Here is an 18921-nt window from a genome sequence, read left to right as displayed (position 1 = left end):
GGACCTTATGGGCTTTCAAAAAGAGTAGTGAGTATCTGTTTATGGCATTCATCACATAAAAAGAAATACGAAAAGTGGCCCTCATTTGGGAGCTTATGCACATTGGCCTTAGCTAGAATCCTGCTCACATAGTCAATCATTGATGGTATATTATAGATATATACTAAGTGAATCAATTTACTAAGTGATCAAACTTTTTCTATATCTTTGAAAGGGTGCTGAACTTATTGTTTTTCTACTTAAAGGTTGATCTCGTATGTCTATAGGAGTAAAAAAGTGGATTTCTTTAGTTCAGCTTGTAAGAAGCTTGCAGGTGGGTGATTAGAAGAAGGATTTCTTGTCTCCTTGAGACAGAAATTACCATCATTTAGGGTCTTTGTCAATCAGTTTCTTTGCATTACCTTTCTATCTTCAAGGTCTCATCTGTTGTTACATTTAGCATTAAGAAAATTCAAACAATTTTTCTTTAGTTGAGACCAAGCTCGAAGAAGAGATCACTTGATAATTACTAGTAGGTTTGCAATCTTAGATGCATTTTTTGTTAATCATGAAAAAACAAATTTGTTGCATTGAAATAATAAGTACTAAAAGGGATAAGAAATCCTTTAAAAAATAAATAAAAAAGGTTCCAACAAAAAACAAAAAAAAATTAAGGACTAGTTTTGAGGAAATTAAAAAAATTGCACAACTAGGAAAGGAAACCAAAAGAATGTACAATTTTAAAACTGCTTCATGAACTTAATGACATAGAAAGTCCCTTATAAACAAGACTAACAGTTTTTCTTCTCACTTAGCAAATTGAAGCATGAAATCATTAACTATGCTTAAAGCCCCAAAAGAGTAGCATCCCAAATATCTAGTGACATCACAAATTTGGCAAAGCCACTCCAGCATCCTTCCAGAAAAGGTTCTAAGGATCTCATGTCCTCTAGTAACATATGATAACTGTTAAGAAATCATGAGAACTCATTTTTCAAACTTAGTAGGAAAAACTACAAAGTACCTTACTAGTAGCAGATTCCATTTTCAATACTTGTCGGTTGAGCACTTGTATTGCATAAATCCATTGGTCTAACACTCATATCTAAGTATAACATATTGTTCTTAACCATCTATGAAAAACAAATATGCCACCCAAAAAAAAAAAATTAACAACTATATTCATCTGAGAAAAGTATGAGAAAGCAAAAACGTAGAAACTTAATGTGCACCACCCAAGCTTAGTTAAAATTGAAGAGTATCCATATCAGCCACCCTAATACACTCTTATCACCCAAACTCTAAGTTATCAATTAGAAAAGAGTCAAAGAAAATTATTAAAATAGTGAAAATCAAACCAATCAAGTGTTTGTTTTATGAATTTAAAAATTAATTACATTAAATTGAAAATTTGAAATTTTTAGGCTCAGTTTAGATATTGGAAATTGTCAGTGGAAGGAAAAAGAACTATGAAAATCAATTTCTCTTGTTTAGTTTTGATAGAAAATTTGTGGAAATGTAGAGAATAAAATTTAAAATTTATTTTCCATTTAAAGAAGTGAAGGAAGTTGGAAAAGAGTTCATGAAAAATTTATTGGCCTTAATTTGCTTTCTATTTTCATTTCTTTTTTATTTTCTTTCTTTTCCATTATCCTTCCCTTATAGTTTCCAAAATCTAAATGGAACTATAAAGTCAATTCAACTTCTAGGAATCAAAGCTTGACCTGAAGTCAAATGTTAAAAATTTAAAACCTTTCATACCTATGCAAGGTGTTACCTTTTTAACTTCCAGGCTCCTCCAATTTTCTTATCTTTCTTCTATAGTTTAAGTAACAAAAACTTATTCAAAGGTCAAAGGTTTAAATAAGGCAAGCAATGCGATGTTTATATTAAGTCAAATATTAGCTTCTAAAACATAAATACTTCATTGTTGATCTCTTAACTCCAAAAGGAAAAGTCATAAGCACAATGACTAATGATAAATGAATAAAAAAAGGTACAAATGAAAAGGTATAAAAATGATATCAAGACTAATTACATCAATGCAAATGTAAGGGTTCGAGAATTTTAATCAATAGTTCTAGAATTGAAAAAAGCACATGACTTTGAATAGGAGCCACACAAGAGTAGCTCATTACATGATCCTTATAAATGCAACCCCAAATCCTTTTCACCCAAACCCCACACCCTCCACGCAAACAAGCTTAGCTAAAAAAGCCGAAGCTACCCAAAGGATGGACTAAATTGAGAATAAAAATCATATAGATAAAGCAATAAGGAAATCAAATAAAGAACGAAGAGACCTTCTTGAGAGAATCCATGGTGGAAGTTTTGGAGATGCGAATATAGTTGTACTGATCAAGATTGGCCTCGCCCCATCCATCTAGCACCACCACGCCCAAAATCTTCCATTTTAGGAGCTTTAGGTGGTTTGACAATTTCCATGAGAACCCTCACCTCTCATCTCTTTCTCTATTGTTTCTTTTGAAATGATTGAATCTAAATCAAATCTAAAAAAAATCAAATCGAGATACAATATTATGAAGGTTAAAGGGTATATATATAGAACAAGATTTGACTCGTGAGAAAAGGTTAAGCAAGCAAACTATATTCTTTAACCACCTAACCCCATTTTTTCTTCAAATTTCAAAATTAGGGTTAGGGTTTAATACAAAAGGAGCAGAGAATGAATGTCACATCTCTGCTTCGTGCTCTTCAATCTTCTTCACTGTGATTTGTAGACATTAGTGAATTGTGAATCTTTTTTTATTACTTGGAAGGAGTCTCAAAAGATTATTTGAAGAAGGGTCACGAGTTTTGAGTGTTTCGAAAAGAGAGAAAGATGAGGTAGATGAATGAGCAGATGGAGAAGATTTTGGGAGAGAAAGTGAAGACAATTATTTATTTATTTATTTTATACATGGACACTGACCTGGAGGCTTTAGTAGGAAAGAAGAGGGTAAATTTGATATTAAAAAACACATGCACAAAGTGCATGGAATTCAAAATATTTTAGGGATTAATAGTGTAAACTTAAAATTGAGATGGTCGGATTTCAATTTCATAATATTTGCATATCACAACCCTAAAACATAAGTTTCCCAAACTTAAAGCTTCTCGAAACGTACCTATCAACCTCGTTTGCCACGTGTAAAGAAGGCACAAGTCCCATGCGGCATCCTCCACCGTACTGTCGGTGCACGACCCCGGTTTATGACCGTAATTAACTCCAAGGAAAGACCTATTTTCACAGCCCTAAAAGCCCACCCAGATAAGCATCAATTTTCACCGTTGGATCACAAATTAACGGTGATCCAACGCTGCAGATCCACTCCAGACCCTTTGGCTGACACATACTTTCACTCCACGTGATCCCATCCTTCCTGGAGCCCACGTGTCACCCACCAACATCCACAATGGAGGGCTGGGATTGATTCCTCATTTTCATTCATATATTTGTATTTGAAAACCAACAACTTATGAGAATAATGATAAATTTATTAATTTTTCTTTCATTTTCGGAAAGCTGTCTACAAGCGAAACACACGTATTCAAAATCTTTAAATATTTTTCATTTTTTTGGTGTTTTATTTTATGACAATTGAATTTCTTGCTCTTTCTTCTTGTGATTGTTGCAATTTGATTCAATATAGGGTTAGGGTTTCGAGTTTTACTGAGAAAATGAAGTTTCTATGCGTTTGGAGGGAGAGAAAGTGAGAGAAGGTGATGCTTGTAGGATGGAGACAGTGAATCCGAGGCCACTGCAAGCGCTTCCATTCGAAGAGCATGACGATGATAGCATGCAAGTACCAATTGAGATCAACGGCAACGAGGGAGGGTTCGAAGTGGAGGATGTTACTGGAGGTGGTGGGGAGGCGGTGAGTGGAGGAGAAGGTGGGAGGATGAGTTCAGTGAACGCTGATGAGAAGAGCTCTGTGGTTGCGCAGCGCACCAGTGAGCTCACCATATCGTTTGAGGGTGAGGTATATGTCTTCCATGCGGTCACACCTGATAAGGTTAGTGCTCATTTAAGTTTTGGTCTCTTGTATTGTGTAGTGTTTAGTATCCGGGAAAATGGAAGGAGAGAAAATTGAATTTTTAATTAATGGTCTCTGAGGAAATGACTGGAACATTACGCTTTGGATTTATTGACTTACGTTGGTTACTTGGTTTTGAGTTTCGTTCTTTTCTCTCTGTTGTTTTGATTCTGTTCTATATGATGGTTTCTTAGGATTCCTTCTTCTTCTTCTTCTTTATTATTATTATTATTTCAAGGTTAACGTCGAGTTTAATCATCTTCTTGTTCTCTGTTTGGTTTGTGAGAAAAAGGATGAAAAGGAAAAAAAAAAAAGGGAAGAAATTTATGTTCTGAATTTCACTGTTTGTAGATTGTTTCTAAAAGTAAAAGATTGTGCTCAGTTAAGCAAAATACTTGATTACTTGTCGTAGGTTCTAGTTGAGTGGTAATGTTTCTGACAAAACGGATGAAAAGGAATATGAAAGAAATTTTTGTGTTGGAGTTTTACTGATTTTGGATGAGTTTTTGAAAAATTGAACTCAGCTTAGTAACATGTTTGACTGGTATTAGGCTATGGCAGATTTTGTACCGGAGGTTAGAATTTATTTATTTTCTTCAAAAGTGAAGAAGTAGAAAATGTAGTAGCGTGCTTGAGAGAGCATTATCAGAGGGAAAAAAAATCCTAAAAAATGGAGGTAGCAGTGAAATGTTGCTTTTGCATGTCAAAAATATGGTTTGCCTTTTAAATTGATTTTTTCTTTTGTATTTTTAAAATATGCAAGCTCGTTAAACAATTGATAGTAGCTCAAAAGTGAAAAGCTTCAACATGTTCATCGTTCTTTTTTTTTTTTTCAGCTTTTCAGCAACTTTGATGTTTTTTAGAACTGTATAAAGTACTTTTCGCTGTCAAGCATCCATAGCTATTAGAACAGTATGATGCAATTCAATTGTATGGTTAATGGAAGATGTACTATTAGTGGAAGAGTTGCTGATTTTTGGGTTCCTTCACTAGTGTAAGAACTACAATTAGGCAATCAGGATTTTCTCTAAATTCTTTATGCAGAGTGTGTTTGATCAAATTGAAGGTCTTAATCTTTTTTCTTGATGTTGAAATGCCGTTGCATGATCTGTAATGATCATCCATGTGTAGATTAGCTGCTGCTAGTATTATGAGATATAAAGTATTGATGCTTTGAAATATCTAAAATTGGTTGAGTTGCAAACTATTGGTTAATTGTCAAGGTAACGACTACTTATTATGGATTTAAATAATCCATGTGTCATTTCTATTCTGCTTTATGTTCACCTGAACATAAGCTTATCTGCATAATTTACTATCTTCTTTGATAGAATTTTCTGCTTTAGTATCTCATGGTGTTAAAATAATGCTTGATTATTTAAAATATGCATATGGCAGGTGCAAGCAGTGCTATTGCTTTTGGGAGGGCATGAAACACCTAGTAGTGTGTCTAGCTCAGAATTTCTATTACAGCAGAATATGAAGGTATTGCTAAGAGGTACTACTTTTCTCCCTGAAATTTTTTATCAGGTTAGTTCTTCACTTGTTGCTGGTGCTTTATGCACAATATTGTACAGGGCTTAGTTGATGCCTCAAAATGCTCAAATCTTCCACGACGAATCGCTTCCTTGATTAGTGTTGAGAGAGAGAGAATTCATGTAATGTCTACTTACAATTGAGAGATATATATATACAAGGCTAGGAGTCCTAACTACCATACATGTGACCTATATTAACAAGGAAAGATAATATACTATAAATACATTATATTCAACACTCCCCCTCAAGCTGGAGCATATACGTCATATGCACCAAGCTTGTTACAAATATATTTAATCCTAGGACCTCTGAGAGATTTAGTGAAGATGTCTGCTAGTTGATCATTTGAATTGACAAAACTTGTAGCAATACATCCTGATGCGATCTTCTCTCTAATAAAATGACAGTCAACTTCAATATGCTTGGTCCTTTCATGAAAGACTGGATTGGATGCAATATGTAATGCGGCCTGGTTATCACAGATGAGTTTCATCTGTTCATCCTTTCCAAATCTCAACTCCTGAAGAAGATGTCTCAACCATATGAGTTCACATGTTGCCAAAGCCATAGCTCGATACTCGGCTTCAGCGCTAGATCTGGCCACTACATCTTGTTTCTTACTCTTCCAAGATATTAGATTACCTCCAATAAAAACACAGTACCCTGAAGTGGAACGTCTATCTGTGGGTGAGCCAGCCCAATCTGCATCTGTGTAACCAACAACTTGAGTATGACCTCTATTCTGGTACAATACACCTTGGCCTGGTGTACTTTTGATATATCGAAGAATACGGATTACGGCATCCCAATGGCTATCACATGGTGACTGTAGGAATTGACTAACAACACTCACAGGAAAAGAAATGTCTGGACGAGTAATGGTGAGATAGTTCAATTTACCTACGAGCCGTCGATATCTCCCGGGGTCTCCTAAAGGCTCCCTCTGTCCTGGTACAAGTTTGACATTCGGATCCATAGGTGTGTCTACCGGTTTACAGTCTAACATACCGGTTTCTTCCAGGATGTCTAAAGCATACTTCCTTTGGGAAAGGACCACACCAGAACTGGATTGAGCTATCTCAATTCCCAAGAAATACTTGAGTTTCCCCAAGTCTTTGGTCTGAAAGTGGGTAAAAAGATGTTGCTTTAGTTTCTGAATACCATCCTGATCACTGCCTGTAATGACGATGTCGTCCACATAAACAACCAGATAAATACACTGCATAACTGTGCATCTATCTTCTTCCACTGTACGCGGTCAACCTCAGGGATATCTGCCTCCTGGGTAACCAAGTGATCCTCATATCCTTGACCCATAAACCAAAGTTCAACAGAGGCAGACCAGGAAAGATAATTTTCACTGCCAACCAATTTCTCTGAGGTAATCATAGGAGATCCAGAGATAACAGAGGTAAAGATCTGATTTTTGGTGGTCATATTCACGTATTTGGATCGAAGAGAGCCCTAATACGACTTCAGATTGCGGCGTGGCACCACCGAAAAAGGGAGACGGCCTCAGATCGCGACGTGGTACCACCAGAAAGGTAGAAGAACACTTCCCAAGGCACGTGCAGGGATTGGGGTGGAGAGAAAGTAGCCGGAACTTCGTCGGAAAGGCTGTTTGGAGGGCTGACGGAGACAAAAATCCCCAAAAGGGGTACGTGCAGGGCTCGGATGGGAGAACCAGGTAGGTAGGGATGCTGGTCGGCGGCAGACGAGGCTGGAGGAGGAGGCGCGTCGCCGGAAAAGGCCTCACGTGCCCTCACGCGCCGGCGCGTGAGATGCAGTCGCCGGCCGGAAAATGGCGTGTGGCCGGCGCGTGGATCCTCTTTTGGTGCCGGTGCCTTCACAAAAGTTGGAGATCTCCTCCAGGCGCTCCTTCTGGTATGGTCGGTGTAGGAAAAATAGGTCGCCGGAAAAGTTCGCCGGAAAGTTCGCCGGAAAATTTCGCCGGCGGTGAGTGGTTTCTAACGACGTTCCGACTGACCGGAAAGTATTGGGAGATGGGGAAGGTGACCGGAATGAAACACGGTCACCGGAAGGTTGCCCGGAGTTGATGACACGGGAAACGGGAAACAGGAAAGAATTAGGTTTTCTTCCCTAGCTCTGATACCATGTTGAGAGAGAGAGAAAGAAGAAAAACCTTAATTCTCATTCATGTAATGTCTACTTACAATTGAGAGATATATATATACAAGGCTAGGAGTCCTAACTACCATACATGTGACCTATATTAACAAGGAAAGATAATATACTATAAATACATTATATTCAACAATTAGGTTTCGTGAAAAACGGAAAGAGAGATGCTTTGAGAAGAAAATTCGGTATACTTGCCGAAAGGAGGTTGCTCAAAGGTAAGGTGAACATACAACAATGTTTTGATAAATTCTATTGTAGTTACCAAAAAAAAAAGAAAAGCGAAATAATTAGAAGAAGATGAATAATATTTTCTCATGTTCTATATTCACAAGTATAAACTATTACATAGAGTTTATAGGTAAAACAGAAAAAGGAAACTTTGATACACTAGCCTAGGAATCAGGTAACCATAGGAACAAAAATAGGGGACTTCTATGCACTAGCCTACGAATAAAAAAATCATAGGCAATTATGGGTCACCCTTACAAGAATGGAAACTCCCTAAGTTACAATATATGTGTGTGTGTGTGTGTTTATTTATTTATACAATTGGTTTCCCTCTTAACCACTTCCCTTAAGTTGATCAGTAGATGTTTTTGTTCACAGTTTGCTTGTAATTGCTTGAAATGAGTGAGTTGTAAGTCCTTTTGCCAATATATGAGCTAGTTGAGTACTTGTAAAAATATAGTAAGTGCAAATCAGACCACTATTCAATTTTTCTTGATGAAATGTTGATTAGCTTCTATACTTGTTTCAACAAAGAGTCTCATTGGTCCTTCCCAATTGATTATAAGGTTAATAAGGACAATTTACCTCTACACTTGATCTAGCTGCCATAGATTACTCCTTACTCTTGTACGTAGTCAAATTTGCTCTTAAGAAAATGTAAGACCTTGATGTTGATCATTGGTCTATAATCAAACTTGCTCTCCTCAATCAATATTTATATAGGCTTTAAGGTCAATTTTGTAGTTTTCCAAAATGGAGTTGAGCAAGGCCATATGTTCGTGACGACCTACTACAATTATATAACAACTTATATTGAGAGATTGGTGTCATCTTCAAAATTCTAACTTTTAAAGAGAGAATCTAATTTGTGTCTATGTGTGTGTTTTCCCAATCACACAACTCCATATTCTATTCCCTTTCCTATGGTATACCTTTCAATGGGGGTTAGTTAGATGTATCTTCCCCAAGAGAGAGAATGATAAGGATGGAAAATGGATTCGAGTGGAAGAAGGTGTTGGTTTGTAGTGGATTCAAAGTCCTTTGATCTTTTTGTAGAGCTAGTGGGAGGGAAGCTGAAGGGAGTCATTGTGGAAAGAGAAAGAGAAAGAGGCAGAGGCAGAGGCAGAGGCAGAGGCAGAAGCATTTGTTCTTGATTAAGTTTGAGAACTTGAGCTTAGGTTGTTTGTTGGAAGGGGTGGAATCTTGTTGTAGAGATGAAGGAGTAGTGAGGTGGTGCAAAGTTGGGAGGAGATTTAAGTTGGAGTGTCGTGTGAATGGGGCGGGGAGATTCATTTTCTGTTTTGTTCTCACTGAGGAGGGTCAATGGTTTTCCTTGATCTTTCCTAAGGGGAGGGGTTTCCTTAGGGGATGGAATGTCTTGCCAGAGAAACTTCACCTTCTGGGGGTCTTCCTAAGACAAAGCCTAGGAATGGTGCTTCCATAACAGCGAAGTGGACGGTTCGTTAGTAGCTACTAAAAGAGGCTACCATGTGGAGGCTATAAAAAGGGAACTGTGCTTGGTGGGAGATGTAGTTTGGGTGCAACTTGGGGAGAGGGAGATACAAAGTAGAAAGGACTAGTTGAATTGTTGTCTAGTTGGGAGCTTTGAAAAGGATTTTGAACTAGAGCTAGATTTACTTTCGTTGAGAATTTGGGTGACTAATCTTTGGTCCTTGATTAAGGGGTTGAAGATTTTAGCACTTGGGGGTGACTTGCTTTTATTTAAGTTTTGAGGATAGACTCGAGGCAGAGAGGGTGCTTGCAAGAGGGTTAAGTAGTTTTAGGGAGAAAGTTGTGTGTCTAAAGGGTGGGAACTTGAAGTTGGGTGTTTTCGTAAGGGTGGGGCACCAAAGGAGTTATGGGCGAGTGCCTTGGGACTCTTGCTGCATTTTTGGAGTTTGGAGGTGTTGAAGAAGCTAGGGGACTGCTGTGGAGGTTTCCTAGTTGTGGACGAAGACACTGCTATGCTTTCACACTTGTAGTGGGCAAGGATTTTAGTAAAATCAAATGGTAAAGCCTTTCCTAGCTCATTATAAGTCCTAGTGGGGTTGTCCAGTTTCTCCATCCAAATTTGTTCGAGAGTTCCTAGGTTTTCAGCTGTGATCTCTAAGAGCAGTTGTAGTGGGTGTTTAGAGTTGAAGGTTAGGGGAGATATAGTGGGTGTTCCACACATTGTCATGGGAGTAAGGAAGGAGCCACTTGTAGAGTAGTTTGTAGTTACTTGTGTGTCGATCTTTGGAGACAGGAACGAGAGGGTAGGTGTAGGTGCAACTTTTTGCCCTGTAAACCCGTTATTGGAGTGTTGAAGCAAAGTGATGAGATTGTTGCAGAAGTTGACTGTGTGGGTGGGGGTGCCTTTTAAGGGAGACCATGGTGGGGTTGTTAGTGGCTCTCTTTGTTTGGGCCAAGATGAGGCCCAAGGTTCTAAAGGTTGTCCCCCTGCTAAGGCCCTTTTAGTTACTAGTCATTCTTTGGGGGTTGGTTCAAGAGTGGGCCACTTGGTCTTTTTAGGCCCAAGCCTAAGGACAAGTCGGGTGTCTCTTTTGGTGATGGGGGGAGTGAAGGGCTTCTCAAAGAGACCCATCCTCCCGCTGTGGATGGTGGGTTAGAAAAGTGGAGTGGTTACAAAGATTTTGGCAGTGCGATGGAGAGTCAAGTGATGTTGTTAGGGTCCTCTTTGATGACCTCTCATTTTGCAAGGGAGTACAATGCTTTGCTAGATTCATTGTAGAGCTAAAAAATTTGCAAGGGAAGCAAAAATGGGGGGTTCAATGAAGGTGGAAGGTTAGGTTCGTTCTCAACTCCGACTCCTTTGTCGTTGGCTCGTCATCTACTGCTTACTAATGAAGTCCTTATGGAGGAAGTGACTTGATTTCCAACAGAAAGTTTCTCGGGTAAGTTTGTGTCTAATATGTCCATTGGGGGGAGGGTTTTCTTCTTCTTCTTCGGCTTCTTCCATGTCCAAAGATGTTATCTTCAGGGAGGATTGAAAGCTTGGTTCTAGGAAGGGAATAGAACGTGGGACTTCCAGCAGAGGGCAAGGGTGACGTCCATAGGCCTATGCGTAGGAATTTTGGCAAGGACTTGGTTGTGGAATCCCCAAAGAATCAACTCAAGGATGTTGAGACTGCAAGCCTAGAAGTATGTAATGAGGAGGCAACTTCAGGTTTTGGGAACCCTAGTAAGGGCCCGTTGGAAGTAGAGAGCCTCTCCAATCTATCTTTTCAGAATGTTGTCTCCTTTAGCAAGTTTGTGGGATTGCAAGTGGATGGGCATGAGAAGGAAATTGCATCCTTACTGAGAAAGATGGAAACTGGAAAGGGCCATAGGGTTTCGACTGTGAAGAGGAGGCCCCCCTCCATGGCCCACTTTGTTAGGGAGCTTTGAAATTTGGAATGCTCAATGGATTACTACAATTCAAACAAAAAAGAGAGGAGCTGGAGTAATGGGTGGGAGATGGTTTGGAAGTGACCTTGTTGGTTGTGTTTTTGGGGTGTTTGTTGCTTGGCTTAAAGGCTAGGTGCTTGTCTCTCCTTAGAATCAAGAGGATTATAGAAGAGGAGAGAGGTTGGGGTTCTCTCACCTGGTCTCAAGGCAATGGTTTTAGGGTCGTGGGCTTATTTTGTAATTCCTAGGGGGCAGAAGCTGGCAGTTTTATGTGCCAGTAGTGGGGTGTTTCCGGTTGGTTGCACCTTAAGTATGGGTTTCCTACGTATTTTTAGGCTCTAGAGTAAAGTCTTTTGTATTGGGTGTTGGCTTGTTATTTTTCTTTCCTTTTTTACTTGTTTTCAGCTGCAACTTTTATACTTCGTGAGTACTTTGTGGGCCTTTTCCAAGCGCTTTTAATATATTTGCTTCTTTTACGCATCAAAAGAAAAATATCAACAGATGGATCTTTATCAAGAATTGGTTTGGAATTGTGTGGAGAGCATGCTTTTTTAATTTTTTTTCCCCTAGATCTAAAATTTGAATTTGATCAAGCTAGGAGTGATTCTTGTAAAGGAGCCTATTCCATGATCAATGGAGGTCTTCAATTAGAATAGAATAAAGCAAACTTTAAGTCATGATGAGAAATGTACAGACTGGGAATTTTGCTTTGATTATTGCTAGCACTCCTCAACATATGGCCAATCTAGATTCTGCCTTTCTTGGTAGTCATTGGAGCTTTGGAAAGAAAGGAAATGACAAGACATTTGGTGTGATCATTAACAAATCATGCCATACAAGAGAGACATTGAGGCAACACAAAGCAAGAAAGTAAAAGAATAGAACACGTCTTGCCTAAGAAAATCTAGAATCAATCAGAGACTCAAGCAGAGATATCTATTGACTAAAAATTTAGAACAAAAGAGAATCTCTTTCCATCATATCGCTCTCTCCTATTATCCCAATAACCCTTTAGTGTCTCACAACTTCCAACGCTTAGAAAATGAAACCTAAAATAAATAACTACCTAATTAATCAAGTACTACAAGTCTCAAGTTTACTAGGTAATTTAAATATTATTATGATAAATGTTGACTCGACTACTTTCTTAGGACTAGATGTCCTGTGTCAAATATATTGGAAGATCCACAATCATGGAGATAAAAACAATTGAGGCAGCAACTGAGGGCTATAAGTTGTTAGAGAACCACCAAAGACACAAAACACAAGGCAATAAGGAGCTCTTGAACGACCAACCTTCGGCAAGGAACTAGAGCCCTTCTATAGTTATGAGTCAAAATAAAAATTGTAAACCTTTTGGACTTCATTGTTGCCCTACACACCGGTCACTCAAAATCAAACCCTTGGATCATCAATTCAAGGGCAACTGAGCATAAGACCATAAACAAGTTTGTCTAATTTATTCAGTTCATATTTTCCATTCTCAAGTCACCAAAAGGTTATGATTGTTGATGGATCTCTCATTTGTTGCTGGAAGGGGTTCAATATCTATTTCTAATGATCTTACCCTAAATTTTGTCCTACATGTCCCGAATGTATCCTGCAATCTTGTCAATAAACTTAAGAGTGAATTTCAATAATTGTGTACGGGGAGGAGGATTAGTTGTTCTAGGGAAGTGGACGGACTGTTTATCCTAGAAGAAGACACCAAAGCCATAGTAGAAACTTCTTAGGGTCTTCAATGTGAAAGTTCTACAACTTGAGGTATAAATAATTTTATGGCATCTTAGATTAGGGCACCTAAGCTTTACCTATCAAAAACTGTTATTTCCCTTATTGTTTAGGAATAAAAATGCTTTATATTTTCGATGAGAAGTTTGTGAACTTGCTAAACATCACCGCAACTATATTCTTACTTAAGTTTATTATAAATCTAGTCTGTTCTCTGTTGTACATAGTGATGTGTGGAGGCTTTCTTAGGTGAAAACAATTTTGGGTGCTAGGTGGTTTATAACATTGATGGATGATCACATATGAGTGTGTTGTACTTCTCTTAAAAGAAAAACCTATCGCAATCACAATTTTTTAGAATTTTTATCAAATGATCCAGACCTAGATTCCAAACTAAAATTTGCATTCTAAGAATTGACAATTGGAAGAATATTTCTCACAAATTAAGGAGTCATCTTGAAAAGAATGGTATTGCTCACCAAATGTCTTATATTGACACATCCTAACAAAATGGGATTGCAAAGAGGAAAAATACACATTTTTCCAAATGCAAGTTCCTAAGCATTTTTTGGGGAGAAGTATGGTTAACAAACTTGTACCTAATTCAGTAGGTTTGGTAAAATTTAATGGATGTTCCTTGGGTAACCTTGGTCAAATGTGTATTGGAGGCGTGATTAGAGATCACTCTAGTACAATGTTGAGATGGGTATTGAAGTTGTGATTAGAGATCACTCTTGTGCAATGTTGATGGCTTTCTCTAATAAGGCATGTCTGAGGTTAGCTATTGAGGCAAAAATTTTGGCGTTGTTGGAGGGTTTGTTGCAAGCGAGGCCTCTCCACTTTGACTTTAGAGGAAGTTTTGTTATAATTTTTATTTTATTTTTATCAGAAACAAATGTTTTTTATTTATTTTTATTTTTTGATAGGTTTGATAAGAAACAAAATATATATCGACAATAATAAAGTTGAAGAGAAGGATGAGAGGTGCTTGCCAAAAAATTCAAAACTTGATCAAAATAAGACTATTCTCCTCCACTATACAAGGAGAAGTATTGATAAAAGCATGTATAAAATATCTTAAGAACCAAAATCAAATTTTGTCAAATGTTATCCACCCCTTTTAAATTACAAACCGACAGTCAACTAAATAGAATAACATTAAGTGGAATTCCTCTAAAAGTGATAGTATAAGAAGCCTAAAAAGAGGAGTAGAAATGAAAAAGATCCCATAACATCCCTTTTGTCTTGCATCTCATAAGTCTTATGTGGTATGGGATTCTTCGGTTGAGGAGAGGTTTAAAAGGAGATTGGCCCATTGGAAGAAACAATACTTATCAAAAGGATGACGATTGACTCTCATAAAGAGTACCTATGAAGCCTTCCCATATATTTAATGTCCTTTTTTGTGATCCTAAGAAAGTGAGAAGGTTAGAAAATATACAACAAAGGAAACTCCCTAATTTAAAGCCTATTAATTTGATTATACAATTGGCTTCCCTCTTTAGAAAAAACTATTTTCTCTAGAGGTGCCACCATTCTAATTTGACTGGATTGTCAATAGAGAAGTTGTAATGAAAAAAACTAGTTCATTCAATATTACAAAATTGCTGAATTTGTTTTTTTTTTTTTTTTAATATTTAAGTGTTAGTGTGTGAGCTTGGTTCAAGCACCATTGATCACCACCACTAGTTGGATATTTGTGGAACCAATTCCCCTTAATTGTAATTGACGCAAAAATGGGGAAAATTTTACGGAAAAGAAGAGGAAATAAAAGAAATGAGGTGGGGATTTCCTCTTTAGGGAAAATAAGGAGAAGGGGGTTAAAAAATAAAAAAGGCCAAAGTAACTAAGTAAGGGGACAAATAAATGGAGGACCAGACTATGAGGAAGATGCCAAAAATCCCCCTTTGTAACATCTACTCTTTTGGATTCAAATTGTGCCATCCCTTTCCCATTAGAGATTATTTGGAACTCTTGGATTCCTTCTAAGGTGAGCTTTTTCACTGGGAGGGCTTGCTGGGGTAGGGTGTTAACTTTGGATCAACTCCAAAAAAGAGGTTGGATGTTAGTCAACAGGTGTGCCTTGTGTAAAGAGGAGTTAGAATCCATTGATCACATCATCCTTCACTGTGATAAAGCTAGGATATTATAACAATTATTGTTTTCTATTTTCAGTATTTAGTGGGTTACCTCCACATCAATTCCGAAAACTCTCCTAAGGTAGCATGACTTTTTTGTAGGTAGAAGGCACATGAAGGCTTGGAGAGCTGCTCTTTTATATATTTTCTGGACTATTTGGAGGGGAAGAAATCAAAGATGTTTTGAAAGAGAGGAAATGTCATATCAAAGATTCAAAAGTAGTTTTCTTAACAATCTATATTTGTAGGTTATATGGGTGGAGGCACTATGCTGTTGGTTGATTTTATAAATTGGTTGGGTTTTTGTTAAGGAAGGGTGATGATGATGAATCTTCAAGATATATATCAAGAAAAGGAATTAGTATTAGTTGCAATTAAAGTTGGATTAATATTACTTGGAATTAAATTAGGATTATCTAGTAAGTTATAATATAATTAGAATTTGAGTCATTATAGGTTATTAGAGTCCTAGTAGACTTTGGATGTTGTAATTAGAATTAGAATCATAAGTGGTTATTAGAGTCCTAGTAGACTTTGGATTTCTTAGAGAAGCTTATAAATAGGCTAATCAATGTAAATCAAAGGGATGAATTGATATTAATAATATTATGTTTTTTTTCATTGCAATTGTTGCAATCCTCAATGGTGAGACTCCATTGATTTTCTTCTAGGTGAGACTCCTAGAAGGCCTTAGTGGGACTCTAAGTTTTCCATATTTTCTTCATTGTTTCTTTTTTCTCTCTATTCTTTATCTTATTTTTTTTCTCTATCATAAACTTTATTCCTTGTTCCTCTCCTTATACCCTAAAATAAAACCCTAACCCACCTACCCTTGAGTGTAGGCAACCATCCTAGGGTTAACCTACATCAGTTTGGTATCAAAGCGAAAATTTTTGGCATGAAGGCATATGTAATTGAGGAGTGGAGCAACATATGGAAACAAGGTTGAAGGCTACAACCTTTTTTATGCAGCTTACAACTTTTTTATGCGACCATTGGTGAACATACCAAGGCTAAATGAAGAGGAGGATTGGCGACATACTAGCATCTTCCGAACTCGTGTTGCTTGTCAAGGGAGACTATATACTTTGATTATTAATGGAGGTAGTTATTCCAATCTAGCTTCAGAGGAGCTTGTTGAGAAGCTTAATTAAAAAACAGAAGATCATCCAAATCCCTATCAGATAGCATGGATAAATGACATCTATTTTAATGAGTTCTTGTTGTCTAGTGACGTTTAATTTCAGTAATAATTTTGAGTTATCAACATGATGTGATGTTTTGCTGATGAAAGCTGCCCATATTATGCTTGGAAGATCATGGCTTTTTGATGAAAGGGTCCAACATGATGGATATGAGAACACTTACACACTTGTGCACAATGGGTGTAAGAAGATCCTTTGTTCAATGAAGGAAATTCCACCACATAAACAACCAGAGGAAAAATTAGCACCCTTGAAACTAGAAGAGCCATCAAATACTCTTACTAAAAAGCAAGTCGAAGTTACGAGAAAGGAGTAAGAAATCATCAATGATGAATCTAGAAAGCAAGAGGCGATGAAACTAATCTTGGATCAACCAATAGAAGAGCTTAAAGAAGTTGTACAAGTTTCAAAAGAATCGATGTTAGACTTCCCAAGGCCAGACATTATCATGAGTGGTAGCAAACATGAAGAATATGTTGAAATTTCTTTTGAATATAGGATATTAAAAAAAAATCTTACTCTTCTACAAGACAGTTTACAAGAAGAGTATGAGAAGCAACTTTCCACAAGCTTGTTGAAGACACATAATTATTTTGGGAATTATCAACTTGTTTTACAACATCGAAATTTTTTTCGAAGTCTAGTATTTGTCTTGCATGAAATTGAACAAGTTCAAGATATCTTGAGATCTTGTCTTAGCACGGTAAAGAGACAACGAAGAAAGAAAGGGTGGAAGGCATTGCTCAGAATTTCAATTGACTATGGAAAATCACTAAAACTCAAGGTCAAGTTTTTTTGTTTTTTCAAGTCAAGGGGAATTCATGAGGATGAATCTTCAAGATATATATCAAGAAAGGGAATTAGTATTAGTTTCAATTAAAGTAGGATTAATATTACTTGAAATTAAATTAGGATTAGCTAGTTAAGTTATAGTATAATTAAAATTTGAGTCATGATAGGTTATTAGAGTCCTAGTAGACTTTGGATTTCTTAGAGAAGTCAAAGGGATGAATTGATATTAATAATATTATGTTTTTTTTTTTTCATTGCAATTGTTGCAATCCTCAATTGTGAGACTCCATTGATTTTCTTCTAGGTGAGACTCCTAGAAGGCCTTAGTTAGACTCTAAGGTTTTTCATCTTTTCTTCATTGTTTCTTCTTTTTTTCTATTCCTTATTTTTTTTTTCTCTACCATAAACTTTATTCCTTGTTCCTCTCCTTGTACCCTAAAACAAAACCCTAGCCCACCTACCCTTGAGTGTAGGCAACCATTCTAGGGTTGTCCTACATCAAAGGGAGCATTTTTTTTTTTTGTTTCCCCTCGTTTTTGCTTAGTCTTTTTGTGCTAATTGTGTACTTTCTGTGTACTTTTATGCGCTAGTTGCACTCTTTAATACATTCTCTTATTTATCAAAAAAGAAAAAAAAAAGTAGCAATATCTTCTCTTTTGAACAAAAATCCATGGTTTTTGCTAGCTGAGCTAGGAACATGAGAAATCATCCTTAAGAATTGTGAGAAATTAATTATTACTGATGGCAACTCATAAATATACTTTTAGTGGTTTGATTATAAGAATTTTCAAGGGTCCCTATTAACAAACAAGTTCATGTAGGGTTTTGCACTGCTGTTAATGCTGCCTTTGAACTACTACTTTGCTTTGCCTTACTGTTCACTGTGCAAATTGGCCTTTCTAAATATTATTCCTTCAATTCAAACTTCTGAAATTGGGGGAAAAACATTAAAATTATATTTTTTTCAGTCTTGCATAATGTCATTGCCCATAAAACATCTCCTCCAATAACAAAGTTGGTTGCTGGAATGAGCACTACAGCTTTGTTATACGGTTGGTTTTTTTTTTTTTCTTTTTCCTTGGTTTCATTTTCAGTTATATTTATCTGTTAGGATGCATCGTAAGAATGGGCAGTTTGCATCAGTGAAAGAGAGTTTCAAAATGGCTACTGGAAACTGGGATCCAAGCTCTGGTACTCCTTGTCCAGAATATGTGTGAGTTTGGCATACTTGTACTTATTTCAGCTGATGGCAGTATATTGATACTTCTATAAAGATGATGTAGTGCTTCTTCTTGTGTTGTCATTCTTGATGCTGATGTGGCACTTGTTCCTTTGTGCTCATTTCTTTCTACACTTATTTAGTTTCCGTAGATGTCAACATTGTGGGATTAGTGAAAAGTCTACTCCAGCAATGCGCCGTGGGCCAGCTGGTCCAAGATCTCTTTGCAATGCTTGTGGGCTTATGTGGGCAAACAAGGTATATTTAAGCTATTGGTGGATTTGATTTTATGTCCCCAAAAGTTATTTGTTTATTAGAAACTTATGCATTTAGTCTATTGGGCATATATTCAGGACATCAGGGAATGAAGATAATTTCTTTTTATTGTGATCAGATTTACCAAGACTTTTTGCCCTGGGTTTTGTGTGGGTAGCATATATATATATATAGTGGGCCAGCTTGTCCAAGATCTCTTTACAATGCTTGTGGGCTTATGTGGACAAACAAGGTATATTTAAGCTATT

The 18921-nt window shown here is 37.0% G+C and overlaps 1 protein-coding gene across 14 annotated transcripts in view; it reads left to right on the top strand.

Annotated features, from left to right (window-relative positions):
• Positions 1-3421: 3421 nt before the first annotated feature.
• The window catches only part of LOC100243813 (GATA transcription factor 19), a 46278-nt gene continuing 30778 nt past the window's right edge, over positions 3422-18921 (top strand). For 13 of the 14 annotated variants that reach the window (XM_059736019.1, XM_059736018.1, XM_059736016.1 and 10 more), the window contains exons 1-7: positions 3422-3526; positions 3633-3995; positions 5415-5501; positions 5594-5652; positions 7838-7912; positions 18290-18391; positions 18541-18655. In XM_059736019.1, the coding sequence (XP_059592002.1) occupies positions 3672-3995; positions 5415-5501; positions 5594-5652; positions 7838-7912; positions 18290-18391; positions 18541-18655 (762 nt within the window). In that variant the 5' untranslated portion in view covers positions 3422-3526; positions 3633-3671. The remainder of the gene's footprint in view (positions 3527-3632; positions 3996-5414; positions 5502-5593; positions 5653-7837; positions 7913-18289; positions 18392-18540; positions 18656-18921) is intronic. The other variant, XM_059736020.1, reaches the window with a different exon arrangement.

This window comes from Vitis vinifera, chromosome 3, assembly GCF_030704535.1.
Source record: "Vitis vinifera cultivar Pinot Noir 40024 chromosome 3, ASM3070453v1".
Taxonomy (NCBI): Eukaryota; Viridiplantae; Streptophyta; class Magnoliopsida; order Vitales; family Vitaceae; genus Vitis; species Vitis vinifera.
This window is presented reverse-complemented; position numbering and strand designations above follow the sequence as displayed.